This window comes from Pseudopodoces humilis, chromosome 20 (assembly GCF_049639895.1).
Source record: "Pseudopodoces humilis isolate 2021_Gansu_Grassland_sample_001 chromosome 20, ASM4963989v1, whole genome shotgun sequence".
Lineage (NCBI taxonomy): Eukaryota > Metazoa > Chordata > Aves > Passeriformes > Paridae > Pseudopodoces > Pseudopodoces humilis.
Genome location: NC_142219.1, coordinates 9,550,202 through 9,574,080, shown reverse-complemented (window position 1 = coordinate 9,574,080; position 23,879 = coordinate 9,550,202). Strand labels below are relative to the sequence as shown.

At 50.4% G+C, this 23,879-nt stretch overlaps 1 protein-coding gene across 3 annotated transcripts in view; it reads right to left on the bottom strand.

Annotated features, from left to right (window-relative positions):
• RBM19 (RNA binding motif protein 19) overlaps nucleotides 1–23,879 on the bottom strand; it is a 53,798-nt gene that overhangs the window by 14,280 nt on the left and 15,639 nt on the right. For 2 of the 3 annotated variants that reach the window (XM_088065209.1, XM_014253709.2), the window contains exons 21-22: nucleotides 22,773–22,889; nucleotides 4,119–4,224 (exon numbers count right to left, since the gene is read on the bottom strand). In XM_088065209.1, coding sequence (XP_087921335.1) covers nucleotides 4,119–4,224; nucleotides 22,773–22,889 — 223 coding nt within the window. Of the gene's footprint in view, nucleotides 1–4,118; nucleotides 4,225–16,386; nucleotides 18,766–22,772; nucleotides 22,890–23,879 lie in introns of those variants that run through there. The other variant, XM_088065210.1, reaches the window with a different exon arrangement.

The window sequence follows — 23,879 nt, the reverse complement described above, 5'->3', positions numbered from 1 at the left end:
ATTTGCTGCTGCTGTGTTTTCAAGGCCTATCTCCCAATTAGCAGAGCAATGTGTTGGCTTAAACAAACACTTGGGGGGAGGGAGTTGTGAGGGCTGTTTATGTTGGCACGAGGAGCCTTTTCCAAAGCCTGGCACACAACCCATGGCTCTAAACACTGCATTTCCTTTGTTAATTCCTATTTTTGGATCTCTCCTTCCCTCAGCACAAGGAAGAGGAAGGTTGGGTGACAGCACACAGCCCATCCGTGCTCCACAGGTCACGGAGGAGGGCAGACCATGATGAAGGTGGCACTTGGTGGGGTCTGGTCCTCTGAGCCACTTCTCTGCCACCTCCTCCTCCTCACGGGATTGCCACCCTCTAGTTTTGGTGGCAGCCCTGACAAAGGTCATGGAGCAACAGGGAAGGCAGATGCTGCCATCAAGTTGTGTTATGTGCAAGAAAGCCGCTGGGTGAGAGACAACTGCCAGCAGCCTGATGACGTTGGCCCTTCCTGGCCAAACACATCCTCAAAATGAGTTGGTTTTGCAGCCACAATGAAGGAAAGCCCCAGCCTGTAGTGGAATCTCTGCTCCCTGTCTTCCAGACGGGCTCCAGGAGCTGGGGATGCAGAGGAGAAGCTGCACATTTCAGGTGACAAAACATGGATGTCGCTTCTTTGGAAACGAGCTATAAGACAAAACATAGCTGTTCATTGCTCTGAGAGGAATTAAGACTTTTTTGGGGGGGGGGGAAATAAAAAGAGAAAGCACTGATGGTTTAAAAGACAAAGGGATGAAGGGGAGAAATGCCATCACCATACATCCACACTGCTGGAAGTCTTCCAGGGAGAGGAGGAAATCTGCCACTGCTGCTATTTCAAATGAAAAGACAGGTAGGGAAAAAACGTATTTTAATTAGGTGATGAGTATGAAATGAGGAGAAGCAGGCTGGCTTTCACAGAAAGCAGGAGCTATTTTTGGGGTGCAGCTCCTCTATGTGAGGATCTGCCTTCCCAGGACACCTCTTTGGAGGAACAAAGAAGGGCCAGAGGTTTGTGGAGTTGTATCCAAATGAGGGATAAAGGGAGGTGTGGTGTCTACTCATCCAAGAGAGAGACTCACCACAAAAGCCCTCTAATTTCCAGGGCTGAATATCTTCCTACACCTTTAAGGAGAGCCTTTGCCACAAAAAGCTCCTTTTGAAATGCCCAAACCTGATTCTGATAAAGCTGCTGCATTTGGTAACACACCCTCTGCCAGGCCACCCCAAAGGCTGAAGATCCTTGGCAAACCTTCTCCCGGGCCTCATTTGCTTTCCAGATGCTTTGGGGGTTGTATGAAAACACTACGGGCTTTTCCTCCTCGAGGATGGGATGTGAGCATGTTAAAAATGCCATTTCTGAGCACTTTTTGCAAAGTTTGGTTCAAGCTTAACGTTACGGCCTAGCATGGTGGGAAAAAGCGGGTAGAGGAAAGGGAGAGGCTGGAACAGCAGCTTAAAAAGGTCTGTGGGATTCAGGAAGAGAATTTCCAAGTGAAGAGGTGGGCTGGTAAAGGCCCAGGAAGGCCAGGCTGCTGGGATGAGGCAGCCAGAGCTCTGGAGCAGAGCCTGCTGTGCTGGCAGGGCCGGGAGCAGAGACCGGACCGCAGCGTCTGTCACCCCCGGGTGTGACAGCGCCAGCCCTGCCTGCTGCACTCATTTGGAGGACAGTGCTGCTCTGCCTCCACATTCCCCCTTGCCCTATTAAATACTCAAGCCAAAGAGCCTCCAGGCTGGAATCATTAGAGGGACAAAGGGTCAACAACATTAGGAGATTGATAAATATCCCTCCCTCGCAAGAGCCGGTCCCAGCTGAGGATGCTCTCTGCGATGCCAGCTGCACACAAGGATTTCTCCTTCCGTGTGCGTGCATTTTGAAAGCATTGGCCGTCTCTCCCAAATGGGCAATTTCTATTTGGAGACCAGATGTATTTTTATATCAACAGGGGAGAAAAGTGGGAACTCGGCTTCCCAGTTAATAGTTCAAAAATAAAAACAATTCCGCAACAATTCTGCACAGGGAATGTCAGGAAACGGTTAGTGCTTCCTTAACCGGAGTTAATTTGGTACTGCTTGTGCATCAGAGTTCCAGGGGAGGCTGAGGAGATCAAGCCAAGCCTGGTGGGGCAGATCTGCAGGCACAGCATCGGGGAGTTGGGAGGAGGAGCCCCCCATCTCCGTGCTGGCTGTGGAAAATCTCCATGTGCGCTCCCACAGCAGCCGTGGCTGTTCAGAGAAAAAGACAAACACGGGAGGTCACAGGCTTTAAATGCCCAACAAAGGCAGCCTAACTATTCTATTACAAACCCATCATGTTTTATAAGATGCTTATAAGCAATTTCCAGATTACCACTCTGAGCAAAAGCATCACTGACAGTCAGAGCTATTCAGCTCAGAGGTCTCCAGGCCCACTCCCCTCCTCTCTCATTTCACTCAGCAATAAACTCTAAGCCAATTATGAGCGTGTTTACAATATTCAGGATCCTATTCATCAATACACCGTGCATCCTTTTCCAGACGGCCAGTGGAGTGTACTTGATGTGCCACTTGTGAGACAATTAAATCCCTCAAAGAGACGAGGGTGGAAAAAAAATATGAAGAAGGAAGAGCTGCTTTGCTGGGAAAGAAGAAAACCCTGCTGAGAGCTCTTGCACAGGGCAGCTCTCTCCCTGCATGCTCCCCTCCATGAGCTCTGGCAGCAGTGCCCTGGGCCAGAGCCCTGCCTGGCTCCCTCCCTTCACCACAGAAGGGCTGAGATCACTGAGATTCCCGTTTGTCCAGTGCAGCTGGAATCAGTCCCTGAGGGGATGAAAAGGGATGGGAGGCAAACACTGAGCCTGTGCCTGTCTCCCCCAGAGAGCAGCAGAAAAGCTGCCCCCCAAACCCAGCAGCAGTAAAGAACCAGTCGGGTTCTTTACTACGTACCTTTCCATCCAAAGCCGAAGGTTTCCTTGGGAAAAGATCAATTCAACCCCCAGGAACAAAGCCTGGATGATTCTGGAGTGAAGCAGAGGTGAAAGCAAAGCTGCTTTGAGCAGAGCCACAGGCACAGCTCAAGGTGCAGGGAGAGGACCCGGGCTCCTGGGGGGATCCCTGCACCCCCAGCTGATCCCCAAGGGGAGGAGGGAGGCTGAGCAGAGGGAAGTTTGAGTTAGGATCAATACAGGACTAACAAAGAAACTCCATGTACTGTGTTGTACAGGAGGTCAGGCTGGAAGGGATGATCTAATAGTCCCTTGTGATCCTGGATCAATGAATGCTGTCTAAAAACATAAACACAGGCTCTGGCTGGCTCCCCCCTCCTCTCTCCTTCATCTCCGCTCACAGTCTGGAAAATCTGGAGTTTTGGGGGCTCATGTGGTCCCTTCCCTCCAGCAATAACATCTGTGGGCTGTGATTACAGCCACTTCCTTCCAGACCCTGCACAAATCACCAGGAATCAGCAGCAGGATGAAATCCACCCTGCTCCAGAACCTCTGGCAAAGGGTAAGAGCAGGATACCATCAGACAGGCTGCAATCCCCTTGTTTCTGCTAAAAGCATGGAACTTAAAGATACAGGAAAGCTTTCAAAAAAGAAATGAATGAGGCCAATTTATAGCTACTGATCCTCTGGCACAGTCACTGGGAAAGCAGCAGGGTAAGGCTGCTCACAGGGGGCTCTCAAAACACACAGAAGAACTGGTGAACACACGCCTTGCACGGGTTACAAATTAGGAAACAGCCACAATATCCAAAACTCCCCTAAAATCAAGGCGGTGGTGGAGGTGGGACATGTGCAGAGGTTTCCTGATGTGTTAATGTTGGGTCAAAACCATCCTGTCTCACCTTGCTGCATGACAAATCTGAAAAATAAGCTCCTGTCCTTCTGTATTACAAGAATTTTGAGTTGTTTCACCAGCTGCACCCGAATTATCCCCATTAGGGTTTGGGTTGTGGGTTTTGTTGCTGCCCACAGTGGGGTTTTAGCCTGAGTGCAGCTTTCCTGGGGAATGCTGCCAGCCTGCCCCAAGCCTGGGCAAAGCCTCAGTGGGACAGAGCCTCCAGGCTCCCCTCCCCACCTGGGGCAGTGGCAGAAGGGCAGGGAGGAGCACAGCTCACCTTGGCATCCTGCTTGGTGACGAAATCCACAAAGCCAAAGCCCCGGTGGGATCCCGTTCCTGCCATTTTCTTGGGCAGCCGGACAGTCTTGAGCTCTCCAAAGGTGCTGGGAATGCAAGGAAAAGCAGGGACAGCGTGAGATAAAGGGAAGAGTCACCCCTTTCCCACAAACCTTGACAGTGCCAGCTGCAGACCCACACTGAGTGGGTCACTCGCATCAGATGAGTCTTGCTCCACGTGTCCTGCAGCCACTCTGCTTCCCTGCAAGCCCCATTTCCAAAGCAAATACAACCAGCTAAAAACTCAGCTTGGATTTCAAGGATTGTTCTGGTTATAAAACTCAACAATACAAAAACCTGCTTTAACGTAACTGCTTTGCTCCTCCTTCCCTCAGGAGATGCAGCCACCCTGCTCAGGGTGGGCAAAGCATCTCCAGGTTACCAGGGCTGCTCCAGATCCCACAAAAACAGATTCATTTGCATCTTTAAAGAGGGGCTAGAGTGCACAGGATCCAGGCAGGAAACAGAGCATGGCCCCACAGGGAATTATTCTGTTTCCAGAATAGCTCCTCCATCCCCAGAGGTGTCATCCCTTCGACTCCAGGGATCCCAGGCATTTTTTACGATTGGATTTCCTCGCTCTAACCCTTCAGCCTCTCCCACCCTGCAGCTTCTGTGCTGGAATAAACTGGTTTTATCTAAGCTTCCTGGATGTAGAATGGGAAACAGGCAAATCCAGCAGACCACAACAACCTCTGTATCCAACAGCATTTCAGACAAGTTTTGCAGTGTCAATGGAAAGCCAAGAATGGGAGATAAGGGTGTTCCCATCCCAGAGAATGAACCTGTGGCTTGAGCACTTTGACCAGTTTGTCCAAAAACCCTAAAAACAGCCCCAAATGCAGCATGTGCTGGACACCCCTCTCCAGTGCCATCCCCTGGAGAAATTCCAGGACAAAGCTGACGCTTTCCCTGCTGCCAAGCTCCCTCTTCCCCTTTTCCTCCCCTCCCCTCACACCCATTTATCAAACACATATGCACAAACTGCAGGCAATAAATATTTAATGTGGCCCAGGTCTGAAGAGATGTGTTATTTTATTTGAAAATCTCCACACAGGCGTGCATACACAAAAGGAGCCTGGGATACAGCAGTGCCAAAGAGCACCTGGGAATAAACACAGTAAAGGCCATAAACGCTCTCGTGAAATGATATAAGCTAAATCCTGGGAGTTAACCTGCTGCACTGGCAGCATGACCAGGCATTCATCCACCCAATTTCCTTAGGCAACGTGGTGTGTAAATGCACCATTATGAAGCTTCAAAATGAATCCGCACGTCTCCCGCTCGGTGCTTTCCCTCCCGCTCTCCCTCCTGCCCCCTCCGAGCTGGAGCTACGCAAACAAACAAACAAACCCCAGCGCAGGAGAGGGAGCAGCCTCAGCTGCTGGGAATGCTCGGATCCTGCAGTTTCCAGAGGTGCCCCTGCAAAGGGGTGGGGGTGACAGGGACTCCCAAGATCCCTGGAGCACCTCAAACGCTGCTGTTGGGTGAAGGGAGAGGCGAGGAGAGATCTCCTGAGCCATGGAGATGCCCATCGAGCTAGGAAAAATGGGAGGTAGGAGCCATGGGCATGCTCCAGTCTCTCTCTTTCTCCACGAAAAATATCAAGGACATTGCCTGGGGGCTGCAGAGTATTTGCTGAAGGAACAGAAGCAGAGTATTTGCTCAAAGGGAGGTCTCAGACAACGCTCAGTCTGTGCACCCAAACACCGATGTGTCCTTTTGACACCAAGACCCAGTGCCCCGGGTGGCCCAGGAGGTACCCACAGGAGCAGGATGGCTCTGGAGTCAGCCTGGGCATCCCTCATCAGCCTGGGCAGAGCTGGGAGAAGCTGGCTCTTCCTTCCTCCCCAGCTCAGAGCAGCCCAAGCCACCCGCACGCGCAGAGGTGTGGAGGGAGCGGAGACCTGATCCACATCCAGAGCACGGCTGGCCACGAGCTTTTCCTGGGCAGTGGGAGCCAGCAGGGGCTTCCAGAGGGATGGATCCAGGGACCAGGCGGGGTGGAGGGGTGAGGGAAGCCGAGGGGACAGGGCTGACCCCGGTGGGGCTGTGCAGGGGAACAGAGTCCCCCCCACTGCGGCGCTAATTAGAAACCACAACACAGCAATTACCAGCCCGAGAGCTGCGAATGAAGCGCAGAGCTCCGGCCTTTAATGTTCTCCTCTCCGGTGCCAGGCACAGACTCACACCTCTCTTTTCCAATTATTTCTCTGGGATTTGGGGGGAGAGAGAGGCAGAGGCAGAAGGAAACCCAATTACCCCCCGCAGTGGCAGGTACCCGGGGAAGCCAGAGGGAAGCCAGGTGTGACATGTTTGCTCCCACTCCAGCTGCATCCAGGCCCCAGGATGGCCAGGAATGGATTGTGCCATGGGCAAAGAAACAGGAGTGGGAATGGGAGGAGGAAAAGCATGGAGCACATCACCCAAATGACACCGGTGCAGAATGGCAAGGGAGGGAAGAAAGCAGTTTTTCCATAATATCTCGTGGAGCTGTTTGAAAATGTGCTCCCAGGGGCTGGGATGGCTGGGGAGGGCAGGGGTGTCACAGCAAGTCAGACCTGGTGGCGCTGCCAGCTCCTTCCCCTTCTAGCACAGAGCTCTGATGGGCACAGACGGAGCGAAAACCCCCACAGGCAGCCCAGGGTGGGGTTTCCTCTGGGTGCTGGTGCCTCCCTCCTCTCAAAGTGGGCAGAGATCAGCAATCTTGCTGCCAGCACAGAGCACAGCAGCAGGCCAGGCTCCTAGCCTCAAGCAGGATGGTTTACAGGAAAGTTTCCACTATCAGTGAGTGTGAAACCAGAGTAGTTCCTGGGTTTATACTCACCCACCCATCCATGCGTTCTCCAAGTGCTCCTGAGACCCTGAACCAGGGCTGAAGGACCTCGTGGCTGTGGGAGCAAAACCCTTCCAGGCTTGAGACATTGACTTTTTTGCAGTCAGCCTGGCTTAACTTGAGCCTCAGTCCTGATGAGCCCACCAGACCCCTGTGCCTGGCCTGGAGCTGGATTTCTGGTAGGACACCCCCACAGCTCCTGGTGGCACCACAGTGGGGTGGGATTTCAGCGTGACCAAGGTGTGCAGCAATCCCAAATGTCTTGTGAAGCCCCCATGGAGCTGCTCACAATTAACACAGGAAGGTTTGGGGCGACCAAAAGCAGAGTTTTGCTGCAGAGGCAGCAGGATGGCAGAGCCCCTGGCGACCTGCCATGCACACGGCTGCTCCAACTCCTCCCAGCTTCCTTCCCACAGATCCATGAAAAATAGTGTCCACCAGCTATTCCCTGAAATCCCAAGTGGAATCAGGACCAGGAGGGGAGGCAGAGGTGTGGAGGATGTGGCTCTGCCTGGGTTCCCCTGTCCCTGCCAGCCAGGCTGGCAGATCTGTCCTCACGCCTCGCTCTCCCCGGCTTGGCACGTTTTCCTGCCGTTGGCTGGGATGGGATGACAGCCTCCACAAACACTGCAAGTCCCATTTCCTAAATGAGAACCTTTGTTTTGTGCCCATCCAGATTTGCTGGGAAACCAGCAAAAAGCCTGTGCTGGCCCTGGCTGAGCCACAATCCACAGGGCTGCAGAATAGAGACAGCCACGAGCTCTCCTTTGACAAGCCACTCGTTCCAAGCTCAGCAGGAGCACAGGGTGCATCCCAGAGATGCCAGCAGGGACATCCCCTCCCTCCCACCCACAAGAGATGCAGCATTTCTCCATGGCAGTGCTGGCTATCAGCTGCTCTCCTGCTGCTTTGGCAGCTCTTCCAGCTGCCATCCCGCTTCCCTGGCTGAACACAGGGAGGAAAAGGAGATTTCTCCTCCTCACTGCAAGCTGGCTGCAGGTCAGAGGAACATCACTCCTTGGGATTGTAATTATATCCTTCTGGCACAGGCCAGCTGGGAGGCAAGTCCTTTGCCTGCTAATTATAGGACATTATATTGCTATTAAACTGCACATTCCAGCTCGGCAGACAACCCACGGCTCGCTTGGCTTTGCCTGGTCACCAGAAGGAGCCTGCACATCCTTCACCAAGCCCAGAGGCAGTGGGACAGAGAATGGGCATACAGGTGGGCTCCAGAAAACCTCCTCCCTCCCCTTCCTTCCTCCCTGGTCTCCAGAAAACCCCACAGCTTCAGGCAGCTGTGAAGGCTGCTCGTTCACGGGACAGGTACCTCCAGAGCAGAGGAATCGAGGAATCACAGTGGTTTGGTTGGAAGAAACCTTAAAGCCCATCCAGTTCCACCCCCTCTAAGCCCCATCCAGCCTGGCCTTGGACACTTCCAGGGATCCAGGGGCAGCCACAGCTTCTCTGGACACCCTGTGCCAGGGCCTGCCCACCCTCACAAGGAACAATTTCTTCCAAAGAATTTCTTCCTAAGAAGTTACAAACATCTCTCCAGCTGGGAAGTGTTTTCTCCATTTCAAGCGCTTCCCTGTCTCAAAGAGCAGCATTTAAACTGCAAAATCCTTGGGACAGGCCAGGCCTGTCCATCCCTGTCAGGTATTTTCAAGTCCCAAATGCACAGATGTTGATCTTGGTGCGCCCCAAGCCGTGAGCTGATTTTGGGTTGCCACGTTCTGAGGGGGAAAGTACAACTGACACCACCAATCTTCCCACTGCCAAAACCACAGAACATCTTGGAAAACAACCACAAAAATCACCCTGAGCATTCTGCGGATGTACACAGAGCAGTCCTAAATCCCCTCTCTGGTTTACAGTCCTTCAAGAAAAACGAAACAGCAAAACCACGTTGAAAAACTGATTATGACAACTTTTACCAAGGCTGCCGACCTTCTCCTGGGTTGCCATCTACTGCCACCATCTCCTCCTGCTCTCCTCTTGCTGCCTTCCTATCCCAAGCCCTGCCCAAATCCCCCCTCGTGACTGCTGGCAGCCCCGGGCCGGAGCTCAGGCGGATGAGCCAGGCAGCGTGACCGCTCATCCCAAATGGCTCTGGGCAGGGATGACGAGTCCAAAAGGGACACAAGTCCTCCCCTCCCCTCCCTGCACAGCCTCAGCCCCAGGAGCAGGCTGCAGCCACACAGAATTCACTCAATCCCTTTTATTCTTTTTCCCTGCTCGCCCCCAAACAGGACCTTCCCCCCTCAGAAAGCGATGGCCCTGCCAGGCTCTGCCTCCGCACCCGTTTGCTGATTAAAAGGGGGAAGAAAAAAAAAAATAAAATACAGTAATGATCCTTTTTTTTTCCTTTCTTCCTCCTTGAGGAAGGCAGGACCCTGGCAAATGGTTTTGCCCCTGGGCTGAGCCATGGCCAGTTCCACCCCCTGCATGAGGGAGTTAATGGAATACGCAGCAGAAGGGCCCTCCCGCCTCCCGCTCCAGGACTTCAGCTGACTCCAGGACGGCTAATCCCATTACAAGAAAATAACGTGGATAATTCAAGCTAATGAAATCGTTACAAGAATGTGGACAGCCAGGGGTGGACATTCAGAGCCAATTTAACACTCTTTGGTGTTGTTATCCCCAGCACAGGAAATATCTGAAAAGGAGGAAGGGAAAGGGAAGGAGGGAAGAAAAAAGCCTTCCTCTCTTGTTAGCTTAAATCCTGTTAGAGAGTTCAGGAATTAATCTGGCACCCATCTCCCCTATTACCATTATCAGCAGCAGCATCAATAATGTCTCCTTCACCTCTGAAAATCAGCAAATGAAGGCACAGACAGACAAGGTGGGAGGGAAAGCTGTGGATCCAGAGCCGAGTCAAACCGTGGCTTCCTCCTGCTCTGGTGGAGCTGTGGGTGGAGGGATTTGGCAGCAGAGCAGGGCTCCGTGTCCCCCTGGCCCACAGATGAAGTGACACCAGCAGACAGGTGCCCAGTGCACAGCTGATCCTTCATTCCCTGCGCTGGCCAGTCCTGCTGGATAATCAAAGCACCTCAAAATCCATGTGAAAAGCCAGCAGGACACGGGACAGCCTTTTCCAGCTTCCTCTCCTCTTTTGCCCAGCAGCAGCATTGTCTTTGTTTGGATGCCCCTCGATCTGCTGCTGGGTTTTGCTTTATGTGATTCCTCTTTTTCCTTGTGCTGCTGCCCGCTCCAAGCCATGGATCCCTTCCCCAGCCCTGTGTCCTGGGAAGGCCTGGCCTCGCTGCCAGAGCCTCCTGGGGCAGGTGCAAAGGCAGGATCCCCTCAGTGCAGCATCTCACACGCTCCCTGGGATAACACTGCTGCTGGTCCCAGCTCTGCACTTCCCTCCTCATGGAGGCAGTCCGGGAGATCCACTACAAAACAGTCCTGGGAAAGCTTCTGGATTGCCCTCACACCCTCTGTGCCCGTGGGAAACTCCAAGCTTATCGAATTTTGGTACAGAGCTTCCAAAATTATTTAGCTGCCCAACACCACAACTACTGCAAGTGCCAGGGACTATGTGGACATGGATGTGCTTCTTCCAAGGAGCTGGGAATTTACCCACAAATCCCATTTTTAGTGGACAGTGGCAGCAGCTTCCCTCGGAGCTCGTGGCAAAGCAGGATGAGGAACACAACAGCTTTGGACCCAGAGCAGGAGGCAGCCAGGGGATCTTCCCTCTCCTCGAGATGCTGGCTCAGGAGGCAGTGCCTGCTTCCCGTGGCTTAACTGGCTCGTTTAAAAACACAGCAAAACATTTTATCCCTTCTCGATTTATTTTCCTTAACAGTTGCTTATGAGGGACCTTATCAAAAGCGCTCTGAAATTCCAAGTAAATTAGTCATTAGGCAGGTTTTCAGAACAGTAATTAGGCCACTCCATGCCCCTGATGTATTATTTACCTGAGAAGATCTACATAATTAGGGCTCTTCTTTATAACTGGTATTACACACACTAAATTCTACTCCAGTCTATCGTGTAATTACGCAATTAGGCTGCACGCTAAACAGAAACCAATCCTGAAAACCAAGCAGAAAGGAAAAAAAAACAAAACCCACAACAGTAATTATTATTTTTTTTAAATCCTCCATCAGCAGCACAGCAGCAAGTCTTAAAATTTTAATATCCCTCCACTTAAGTCATTTCTAAGCAGGTGCTGCAACCAGGTTTGGTTTCTTAATTTTGCCGTGTTTAATCCGACTTTGGGAGGTTTTAACATCGGGAGAGATGGGTTTTAAAGGCTGATAGGAAAAGGGGCCTTTCCCTTCCCTGGATTTGCTGTGCTGCTGGGAGCAGTGGGGTGTCCCTGCAGTGTCCCTTTGCAGCCCCTCAGCCCCCTGCTCCTCGCAATCCGTGCTGATTTTCCATGTTCACTGTGGTGCGAGTGCCACAGCCATCCCGCCCTCCAGAGCCGGCTCCCACCCGGGAATCCTAGTGTGGAAGAAAGGAATGAGAGCCCTGGAGCCCCTGCAGCAGGAGATGGGATGTGCAGAGCCCCACCCAGCAGCCTCACACACCTTTAGGGTGGAGGGATGGATGTGGTCAGCTCCTGATTTGTTCCCGTCTTTCTTCTGGTCCCACTGCAAAGCAAGATCCCAGGATGTCCCTTCCCGCCTGTGCCTGCCCACGGGGATTTGCACATGCCCTGCTTCGTTTCCTGGCCCTTGCTGATGGAAGAGCCTGCACCATTGGAGTAGGAAGTATTTTTTTAATGCACTTCTTGCCATAAATCTATTTTGGACTTGGTGACACCAAGGAAAAGCAGCCAGGACTCGCTGACACCTCCTGGAGAAGACACCTGCCTATTCACCTTTATTTCCGTGCTTTAAAGACAACGATGATTCACTGCTGGATGAAAGCAGGAACAGATTTCCTCCTGAAATTTTACACCTCAATGCCTACAATTTCCAGTTCCTGAGGGAGAGGGGAAGGTGCAGAGCTGGCACAGGGAACACCACAAGCTTCAGGAAGCCCTGGGTTTAAGCAGCACTCCTGAACTTGAACACTGAAATCAGTTTGGAAGTTCAAAGCCACCCCAAAAGAGTTTGAGCTGGTGACTCAGAAGATTTAAAGATAACTGGTGGATGTGTGATGGAAGAGGTCACCCCAAAGCAGGATAGAGGTAGAAAATCCCACTTTAATATTATTCATTATTAATATTATTCAGGTTTTGTTGTTGCTTCTCTCTTTGGCAATCTTACAGAGCTCTGAGCTGGTTCTGGTCACAGCAGGGCTCTTGTCCCCTCTGCTGTCATGGGTCAGCCACAACCAAATCCCCTCATTTCACCCATCCAAAATCTTCCTTCTTATTCCTACTAGTAACACTAATTACTCCTAATAGTAATCACTTCATTATTTTTATTTTTTTTCTGGGGGAGACAAAAGTCATTCAAGTCTGGAGGAGAAAGGACCAGCTCCACCAGGACATCTTCCCCCACATCACCTCCCAGGAGCACAGCAGGACCGAACCATGCTCCCCTGGCAGCTGTCCCTGAGATACACAAATGCAGCAGCCACGACCCCTCCTGAAATCTCAATCCTTGCACAGCCTCCAACAAGAGCCTCCCATGCCTGCAAAGCCTTTCCCAGAGCTCACAGTCCTAAGCCACAATTCTCCCAGCACGCAGCACCTTGCAGGACCAGGGCTTAGGAGGCACCAAGTCACTGCCCTAATCACCAGAGGGTCAGGATTTCACAGGAACCCGCAGCTCCAACAGCGCTGAGATTTGGGGATTTAGCTCTCCTGGGCTCATTTGAAAATCCTGATCAGAGTGCAGCTCTGGTCAAAAAAATAAGTTATGCTAAAAATAGTGTTCACAGGAGGGTCTGGTGCAGATCTCTCTGCTCCTGGAGGATTCTTATGAGTCAGCTCCTTTCAAAGACAAGAGGAAGTTTGTACAAGTAGCAACTAGGAAACAGAAGGAAGCCAAAGGTGTACCCAGAGCATCCCTTGGAGAAGGAAGCCTTGCTGTTAAGCTACCAGCTGCATCAACAATCCAAAAAATAAAAATATATCTCATATTCACCTGTAGAACCTCCTGCACTGAGCTGGAGAATAAAAATAGAAGCAGTGAGATATTTATAGGCACACAGCTATTTTAACACAGCTCTGCTTTAAAGAGAATCCTTATTTAAGTCTTGTCCCTGTAAAGCTGCAGGATGACTTAGAAAAATAACCTGATTAATTATTTTCATCAGGAGAACAGAGAAACACAGAGGGAAGATCAAATGCACGCAAGCGCAGCGGGAATGCGGGAGCTGTGCTGGTGACTCAAACACAACGAGGCTGCCGAGCTCTCCTGAGCCCAGGCTTGTCCCCAAGAGCCCAGCCTGGCCACATGTGACACCTGCCAGGGCTCAGAAGGAGGCAAAGCATTAACAGCAGGCACAGAAGAGCTCCTTGGTGAGGCCAGCTGGGAGCCACCACGCTCCAGAGACAGCAGAACATCCCATTTTCTGCTCATGCTGGAAGAGCAGAGCTGTATTTTCACTGCTCACAGTCCAATTTGCCCATCCTGTGCCCAAAACTGGAGATGTGGCTGCTGCCCAAGCTATGATGGTGGCTGTCCTCCTGCCATGACCACAGCAAAGCTCAGAGGCTGTTTTGCCATGGGATTTGTCTTTACAGGTCACCTGGAAAAGTCCCAAAAGACAGGACAGGGAAGCAAGCACTGTCTGAGCCACCGTGGGATTCAGCGATGGCGTTTCCACTCCATTCCATGGAAAGCTCATCGCTCTCCACCCGCCTCAGCAAGTGCTGGATGGAGAAGACAGAACCCAGGGACCAAAAGGTTTGGAGATCATCTAGTCCAACCCCACTGCCAAGAGCTCCAAGAAGTGGGGCCACGATGAGAGAAAAGGGGAAGGGATCATCCTTCCAGCCACAACCCACAAAAACAACGCAGGCACCAGGAAAAAAGGCGAGATGGGTTTTAGGGGTAGGAACAATCGAAATGGCAAAGAGCAGAACGTCTGCCGTGGAGAGGGAGCTTCAGCCAGGATGGGCTCAGGAAAGCTGAGCTTGTGTGGGAGCTGTCAGAGTCCCAGCTGATGGCAGTAAGTCCCTGCAGAGGTGACAGCTCTGGCAGATGCAGTGAGCAAACAGCAGAAAAGGGGGAGAAATCAGACAGGAGGCAAAGGCAGCTGGATCTTTACAGGCAGAGCTGGGCTGTGCTCGCTGGCATTAAAAAAGGGAGGCAAGTGGTTAAAAAACAACTTTTAAGCAGCATCCTTGCTGAGCACAGGTAGGGCAGGGCTGGCAGCTCCCCTCCCTCCCTCCCTCCTCCTCCTCCTCCTCCAGACCTCCCTGCTGCAGCAGACCCAATTTCATGGGGCTTTTGCACAAGCAGCGGGGTGGAAAATGATCATCGGGAGGCAGCGCCCAGACCCCCCCAAGGTGAGCAGCCCCAGCCCACCTGGGTGGGTCCCTGGGCGAGGAAAGAGGCCACCAGTGAGCTCCCCCAATGGCTGCTGTGCTGGGGAGCAGGGGCACCCACGCTCCCCCCAGCCCCGTCACCCTCCTGGCTGCTGACGGCAGAGACAGCGCAGTCCTGCGTGACAGCGTGAAATTAATATGATTTTGGGGGAAGTTGGCAGTGAGTAATGAGCAGCTGAAACACCTCGTCCCCACCCCCTCGCCCCCCAGACTCTTTTAACCCCTCAGCTGCTGGCACGAGATCAAAGAGTGGGAAGAGCAAGAGCTGGGTTAAAGAGAAGCAGAGAAGGGCCGTGCAGCCCACCTGAAATGGGATTTACAGGGTGAATTTCGGCACAAATCTCAGTGGTGCTGCTTGTGAGTGGCCCCAGCCTGTTGAGATGCTGAGACTGGCACTCCTGGGCTTGGAGAAGTCAACAGTGCTGCTTTTCCACGTGAGGTTTCACAAAGAGATGTCAAAAAAATGGAAAAGATGAGGGGCTGAAGGAGGTCCAAACCTGCCCTCCAAACACCCCTGGGCAAGGCCCAGAGCCCACCCGTGAGGGGACAGCCTGATGTGCTCAGAGCATTGATGGGCAGCACAACAAAAAGTGGTTTTCCAGCTTCCCTGGTATCTAATAAAAGGGAATGTGGGCAGGAAAAACATCCCATCTTCACAGGCAGCTGGTGTGAATCCCCGGGTGCCTGGTAAGTCAGTCCCACAGCAGCACCTTCCTGAGAGGACAAGGCTCAGGAGCTCCCTCCTGTACTTAACTGCAGTAAATTTAAGATCTCCTGTCCTCTACCAGATGCCTGGAAGTGCTCAGGATACTGCTGGGGGAGAAGAGGAAAGAGAGGTGAGAAGACAGATGGTTGTCCTGATCAGCCTTAACTTGATTTCTTCAGGAAGAGCGGCGTGCTGACAGAAATGCTGCTGGTGCCAGCAGCTGCAGAAGCCAGCACAGTTCAAAGGCCCTGGGCACAGGGACTGCCTCAGGGGGGGTGAGAGACTGTGCAATGGAAGTGCTTTAATTGCAATCACATCCCAAGGCTGAAAATCTCCTGGATTGAGAGAGGGAGAAAGGCTGCAGCAGGCATGAGGTTAAAAAAATAATGATGCAAACAGAGATGCAAATAAAGGACACGAAGTCATCGTGAGGAGAAAGCTGTGATTCATTAGAGGCTTGTTCAGGACCTTTTCGTGAAGTGAGACTGAAAAATACCCACACAAGTGAAAGGTGGGGGGGGGTGGATGGATCAACAGCACCAGGAAAGAACTGGAGTTAAGGAATCCAACAGACAGAGGAACTGTAAGAGCAAGGAAATAATCATCTTTACTGTACCTTGATGAAAGGCTGAGACACAAGCTCAAAAGTCAGTCCAGGGTAATTTCAACAGTAGAGATTGTGCAATGCCCCAGCTGCCAGCCCCCAGAGGGCCAGCTCTGGCAATGAACAAGAACTGGCCACAAAATAAGGCAAAAAAACCCCAAACCTATGTTTTTCCTTTCTTAGACACACACATACTCTTCTTAATTCAGATAAAGAGAGACCCTATAACACTAAGAACCCTGAGTGGGTTATTTCCAGGCCACAGCACATGCAGGCTTTGGTTTTGCTCCCTCTGGAGAACCACCTGCCCACATGTGAAATTCTTTTGCACTGAAAAAATGGCAAAAACCCCAAAGCAGAATCCCAGAGAGGCATTTGAACAAGACATTCCAAAAGCAACCCCTTTCCCCACCTCACTCCACCTCCCCAAGCCCCTCCACACTGCTGAGCAGAGGAATTTGTGTAGAAAACTAATTAAAGTTCCCTCAGGAAGCTCAGCTGGGTGCCCTGGAGAGAGGTGCTGTGGCAGGAGTCGGGAGGAAGCAGCCCTGAAATTCCCTTCCTTTGCACAGGACAAATCCAGCTTTTGGGTGGGCAGAAAAGGGAGCTGGAGTATGTGGAGAGCAGAAAAGAGGAGAAAAAGAAATGTAAAAATCAAGTATGTAATGAATATCAGGAAAAGGATGTGCTGAAAAAAAAAAAAAATCTTCCTTCTGCTCTTGGGAAGAGCCACCTTTTAAAGCAACTTTGCTAAGATAACACAGAGTTAAACACTTCCTTATCTATGTTAAACACCTTTATGATTCAAACTGAAAAACAGCACTGCAAACCCATTTCCCTCTCCCCCAGCCCATGGCTGGCTTTGGAGAGTGGCCAAATTAAAGTGGCCAGTTCCATTTCTGGGCTCTGAAGATCAACCCAATTCTGCTGTGTTTGGGATTCCAGTCCACGAGGAGAGGACTTCAAAAAGGGGGGGGGAATTAAAAGGAGTTTAATTTATGCTGTTTGAAATAGTAAGAGAAATAAAGCAGCCCAGCAGGCCCCTGTATCCCCACCTGCAGCTGATGAGGCTGGTGCACATTTTTTCGCTTCCCAAAAAGCTCCTGCACCCTGTGCAACATCCCCAGGCGCTGCAGTTTGGCCATGGAAACATCAGGATTGGTAAGAGGCTGCAGGGATGCACCTGGGATCAGCAGTGCAGGAGATGCAGGGCACACAATCCAAAGGTGTGGGAGAGCAGAGGGCACAGGGTGGTTCATGGGGACCGCCTGTGCCAGGGGCTCCTCACCCTCATGGGGGCAATTCCATCCCAATATCCCATCTCTCCCTGCCCTCTGGCAGTGGGAAGCCATTCCCTGTGTCCTGTGCCTTGTCCCCAGTCCCTCTCTAGCTCTCCTGGAGCACTTTTAGGCCCTGGAAGGGGCTCTAAGGTGTCCCTGGAACCTTCTCTCCTGTGTCTCCCAGCCCTTCCATCAGCTCTGGCCTCGCTCCAGCAGCTCCACATCTGCCTTGTGCTGCCTTTGCAGCCCAAAGGCACTGAAAGCAAACAGCTGAGCTCTTCAGCCAGGACAGAGGGAGCCATCAACCAGGCAGCTCTCTTTCTTCCAAAAAACAAACTCAACACATCCAAAGGTGCAATTCTTGCAAGAACCTTCAAACAGCAGGGGTGGGAGCCCACAGCCAAAGGGTGACAGGGACAGCTTCATGCCAGGGTGGGAAAACCTCAGTCCTGAGGAGCATCCTGCAGCTCCCAGGGCCAGCCAAGCTCCTCCTCAGACACTCAGCAGCCCAGCACAGCCCCTGCATTCCAGTGAGGAGCTAGAATCCAGTGTTAAGGCAGGCACCACATCCTCTGTGCCATCACCCGGTGCCTCGGGAGCAGCCCTGGCCCAGAGCTCCCAGCATGGAGAAGACAGCCTTAAAATGTTGTTATCCCAAAGGACAAGGCTTGGGAATGCAGCCCAGTGCTGGAAACACCACAGCACACCCACACACAGTGCTGGGATGCTGAGCAGCACATGATAACCCCTGGCACGTGGTGGCCTGGAGCAGGAGCCTGGGGAGGGCTTTGGAGAGCTCCTGGCCCCAGCTGTTTCCTGGGGAACACGATGTGGTGATCTCCCTCACCACCACACCAAACTCAGAGGCACCTTCCAGCTGCCACTGCACACCTGAGCACCGAAACACCTTCTGCTCCCTGCTCTGCTCGTGACAGCTTCCCACCCGAGCGTGTTCCTCCAGGCCAGGTGCACACTGCACGGTCCTTCCAGCGCTCAGGGCAGCCCAGGAAGGTGGGATCCAAGCCCTGGGGGCTGGCTGCACGGTGCCCAGCTGCTTTCTGCTTTCTCCAGCACTCATTTTTGGGCACTCCCTTCCTGCAAGTGGAGCACCCTGGGCCAAGCAGAAGTGTCAGTGCTCCAGGGGAGTTCAATGATTGCCCTGCTCTGCCTGTTCCTCCTGCCACCCCAGCACAGCAGCAGCTCTGTCCTGGCTCACATGTCTCCTCCTGGCTTCTCCAGATGTCATCCAGCACCTGCAGCCCCCTGTGCTGCCCCCAGCAGTCCCTCAAACCCCAGGGAGATGCTCCCAGTGACTCCTGCAGCTGTCCCCAAGCCCTTGGGCCATCTGACTGCAGGGGGACAGCATGGAGACAAAAGTCAAGCAGCTCAGCAGCAGCAGCAATTGGTTCTGAGCCATTTCTAGCACAATATTGAAGGTTTTAAAAGTGAAACCCAGCAATCCTGGCAGCACTGGACATTCTGTTTGCATGGAATGCTCTAATTACCTCTGCCCAGCACTTGCTTAACAAACTCACGTTTTTCCTCAATTTTTTTTTCTCCTCCTGTGTCTTTCACCAGCACAGATTTTCCACATCTTCAACAGGGGAAGGAAAAATTGTCTCCAGTCGTGTAGACTCCATTACTGGGAGAAAGGTGTGAACAGCAAGCATGTCTGGCAGACGGATTCATTATCCCACCGTGTCCTTTATAATGGGAAATGAAAAGCCCATTCTGGTAACTACACTTTATTATAATAGGTCAGAAGAAGTGAAAGGCATCATCTTATAAAATTAACTTCATAAAGACTGCGTAAAAAAAAGAAAAAAAAACAACTCTGCCAGTTTATCCACTGCATCTCCCTGCAGAGATTTTTTTTTTTCTTCTCCCAGAAGGGGCTGACTCCCCAAGTCTTGTCCCACTTCACTTTTCCCCTCCATCAGAAGGAATAGTTCTTTTTCCTCCTAATCAGGCCCAGCCACTTGCTTTGCCAGGTGCAATAAATGCCATGTTTTTGTCAAGACGGAGAAAACAGTCAGCAAAGGAATTAAAATGAAAAGAGACACCCACCCCCAAAGGTCTTTGCAAGAAGCAGTGTTACTTTCTCTGTAGGAAAATCAGAATATGGAGATAAATACACCTGATAACCTGTTCTTTGCTCTGCACTACCTTTCAATTGCTTTTCTGCTCGCTGCTTCTTTAGTCAAACTAAAGTCCAGTCTCCCAGCTGATAATGATTTTGTGATTTAACAGCTTTGTGCAAGGTGTTTGACTGCAGGTCCTACAGGTGCAAGGCCAGGGATGGCCAGAGGGACGATTAAACACCTTCCACACCAAGTCTGACCTCCCTCTGAATTTTGTCTGCCACAGCTAATTGGTAGGGGAGGGCTGGAACTAACAATTGCTGCAAATTGCAGAGAAATCAAAGATAAAACCAAAATGGTAAGTTCTCAGATATATTGTGCAAAGGAAAGAAGAAACTTCATCCCCCAAAAACACAACTCCAAGCACTGCATCCTTTGGTGGGATGAGCAGCAGCTCTGCCAAACTCTGGACTGTGTCCATCCCCCAGGCTGCCTTGGATTGGGCAGGAATCTTTTAGGAAGCATTTTTCTAAATTTTATCATTCCCTTTTTGAGGAAAATTAAACCCCCATCTCATCAGAACATTATAAACCACTTGCAAAACAACCTGATTTTCAATCTTCATGGAGTTGGTGCAAGGCAGAGGGAAGGAGGATGGAAGGGGATGCTCTGAAACAAAGAGTTAATTGGAACTCTCAGTGAAGGCTGCATGGATCTCATGTGATAGATTCTTAAAGGAGCCCAATTTTCAGAAATTGCCAGGGCTCCAATCTGTGAAAGTGTGGCCTTTCACAGATTCCAATTCAGCTTGCCACGACTAGAGTTCCTTTTGAAAAAAACAAAAAAAAATCAAATAAAGTCTTGCCATAAAAGCCCCACAATTTGGTAGCAAAAATTAGCAGTGCTCATGGGATAGCAATCCCTTTGTCTCTCCTCCCCTAACTGTGTCTCTTTACAAAGAACTAAGCACCATTTACCTTTTGTTGTTTTTCCAGGTAGTAAGGAGAAGAGTGGGAGCTAATCAAGAACAAAAATGGGTGAAAAAAACACACCCACAAAAGCTTAATCTTCACACCTTGCCCAAAAGCAGCCCCTGTAATTGAACAGCATTTCTCCCTCTGAAGGAGATAACACCTATCTTTTTAAAAAAAATAAAAGATAAATAAATCCCTTGAGGGTGCAAGAGAGGCCAGAACCTCCAGGAGAACGTGGCAGGACATGCTCTGAACCAGTGTCACACCCCAGCAAAGCCACTGGGGCTGGGGTGGGAGCAGGGCAGCACCTGAGGCTTGGGGAATTGCTAAAAGAGGATTATGTTGCAGGCAGAGGACCTGAGCTGTTGATCAGAACATTCCTGACTCCCCTCAAACACCTTAATTAAGCACCACCTTTCTCCAATCCAAGAAACAACCTGGGATCCCCAAATTCCAAAAGGAAGAAGTTCCTCCAAGCTGCTGTAGGGATATTTCAGTGATGGATCCATAAACAACAAGATCCAAAAGTGGAAAACCAGCCAGGGCAGGGATCCCTGAACTGCCAGTGCTGAGCAGGTACAGCACACCTTGAAAAATCCACTGCTCAGGGCACCCAGCTCCCTTGTTTTGCTGTTCCAGGGTCATCAACACCTTCTGGGGGGCCATTTGAGAAGGGGGACTGAGCTCCTTGACAAAGCTCAAAACATGGAAATATTTGTTTGGGGGGAAAAATAAATATATCTACACACACATAATGTGTCATAGAGTTTTTTTTTTCAACAATATTGGCATAATCTATGTATTTTGCTGGGGTAATACATACATATACATAGATTCTGCATGGATGCATGTAACATGTGTGTTCACATAAAATAAACACACATATATATGAATATTTAAAAAAGAATATTTATATTAAAAATAATATTTATTAAAAACATTAATAATTATTATTTTTAAAATAATTATTTTAAAATTTAAAAATAAACAAATTTAAAAATTAAGAAATATTAATTTAAAAATAAAGAAATATGAATTAAAAAAATTTTTTTTTCTTCTGCTGCACAGCTGGAAGGTGGCTCTGGAGCAGGTAAAACAATAGGGAAGGTGTTCATCCTGTAAAACCTGGGGCTGTCACCCTGTGTGGTGATGCCTGGCTGAGTGGCCTGGTGGTCCCCAGGCTGGCTGTCCCTCGCTGTCCCCAGGCTGGCTGTCCCTTGCTGTCCCCAGGCTGGCTGTCCCTTGCTGTCCCCAGGCTGGCTGTCCTGGGCAGGCTAAGAGTGCCCCCTGCAGCCCTGCCAGCCCTTCCACTGCCAAGGACTGCTTGCCATTCCCAAGAAATCCCTAACAAAAGACAAACTCAGGCAGGATCTAAACGCAGAGCAAGCCTGATGCTCCAGAGCAAAGGCAGCTGATTTAGAGGCACAAACAAAGCAGTCCAGGAGGGTGAGGTGCTGGGCAGTGCTCTGTTGTGCCTGGTTTTGGCTGCTCCAGAGGGGAGATGGCAGGAGTGAAAGGAATGCTGGTTTTTGTTCTGAGGATAAAGCCCCAGCTCTGAATACCCCAGGTGAAGGAAAGGGATGCTCTGAGAGCGCTGTCACCAGCTGGGAGCTGCATGTTCCCTGCAATATTCATCAGATGTTCCCCAGCCCCTCCTCTCCGCAGCTCTGAGGTGCTAGACAAGACAGGAGGGAAAAAGCCCACACCAAAAACCCCCCACAGGCTCCGTGCCTGTGATGTACAAACCCTCCCAGCGCCTTGAACTTCACCTCCGTCCCGGCTTTGCTGGCTGGAGCTTTGCGAGGGTCACGTCTGTAGCTCAGAGTGTTGGGATTTAAATTAGCAGAGCTCCACTGCTGAGGAAACTCAGCATGGGCACTGGCAGCCCCTGGGGGCTTCTGCCTCAATCCCTCAGGGTAGAACTGAAGTAAAAGCATCCAAGCTGCACACCACAAAAAAATCCTTTTGCTCTTCTAGAGGCATCTCGTTGTTGTGACCATCATCACACCTCTGGCCAAAAGACAAGCCAGGCTTTGCCTTCAGTGAAATCCCTGGGATTCATCCCAAGTGAGTGCTGCAACACAGAGCTTTCCTCACAGCCACACAGGAACCACACCTTCACACAAATAAAGGGGTTGGAATTCCGTGAACACAAACAAATCACTGCCACGGGCTTTTCACTTCATGGTCTGAGGAGGTTTTAAAGGGTCAAGCAATACCTCAAAGCTCCCCTTTGGAAAGAAAGGCCCCAGCTGTGACAAAAGCACCCAGCTTCTGCTAGGACAGGCTCACAGAGGCCAGCTCCAACACAGCACCCTGTGGATGGGAGCTGGCAGAAAAATCCCCCCTGCAAACCAACAGCAGAGCAGGGAGCACGGCCTGGGGCAGCGAGCAAAGCATTCTTGTCCTGGGAGCAGTAAAGATGGTTTTCCTCTCACAAAGTCTCACTTATTTTTCAGGATGGAGCAAGGCTTAAACCACAGCACAAAAGGCTGAGGGGACACAGACCACAGAGGTGATCCCAAAATCACCGTTTTCTTCCACAAAAACAACAACAAAAAAATCACAATATTTACAATCTGAGAAAGACCATGTATGAAAATCCCAGCAGCTCCCCTCAGAGTAACCCACAGACACAACAAAGCATTTTCCTACCTGAAGAGCTCCCTGATTTCCCTGACAGTGGCCTGGAAGGGGATGTTTCGGACCAGGATCTTGGAGGTTTTCTGCTTCTTGGCAATCTGTTTCTTTCGGGCTGATTTCACAGCAGGCCTGGAAGCCAACAGGAAAGGCAGGTAAAGACCACAGGGCAGCAAAGTCCCTTGGAACTGTGGCTCCCTCAGGATTTGAAATGTGGAAAATTGAGGCACCAGCTTACACTGGCATCCTTGGTTTTCACAGTGACAAGACACCAAGAAAGATCAAATTCCAAACACCTTTAAATCCTACATGTGAAAATTAAATAGTCCATCTTGCTACAAATTTAAGTCCTCAACTCAGATTTGCCATTAACTCCTGTTTTGTCACCAAATCTTGCCCTTTAATAGTCAGGAGAATGCATTAATGAATATATTTTTAAAAATTAGCTTAATGTAGGCTAATTTTGATTATTTTTCTTCCTGGGTTATAAAACAGCAAATGAAATTTTGTAACAGAGTATTCATTTTTTTTTTTACCTCTGGAATTGTATTGCATTTGGACAAGGTCAGAATTTGCCTAACACAAAAGACAGCAGCTTATTCCATAAAGCAAAGCACTTCCCATTGTGGCCTGGATACCTGCTGAAGGGATTTTCAAAATCAAACTGGATAAAAATGGTTTATGAAAGAACTCAAATACAAAGTGAAGACACAGGGAGCTGTCAGACTGCTTGTGGTCCCCAGGAACCAGATTTTCAAACAAATTTTGACATTTAACAGATATTGCTTGCAGTAGGGTTTCCAGAGTGTCTAAAGACAGTGTTTAGGTGCCAATATTCAAATATCTGGATTAACTTGCAACTTTGCAGTTAGAATATTCTGTGCTGAGCGAAAACTAGGAAGGAATCCCTAAAAACCAAGGCTGATTCCAAGTAAATTCACTCACAAGTAACCATCTCCTCCATGCTTGGTTGCCCAGGGAAAAGGAGGTAAATACAAACTTTTTTATCAAGCAGGAAACCTGGTTTTGTCTTGATTTGAATATTATTCTTAAGCTCCTGTTCTCTCAGGTGAACAGGTAAAAAGACTTCATTACCCAGAGAAGATTTCTCTCCAAGAACTT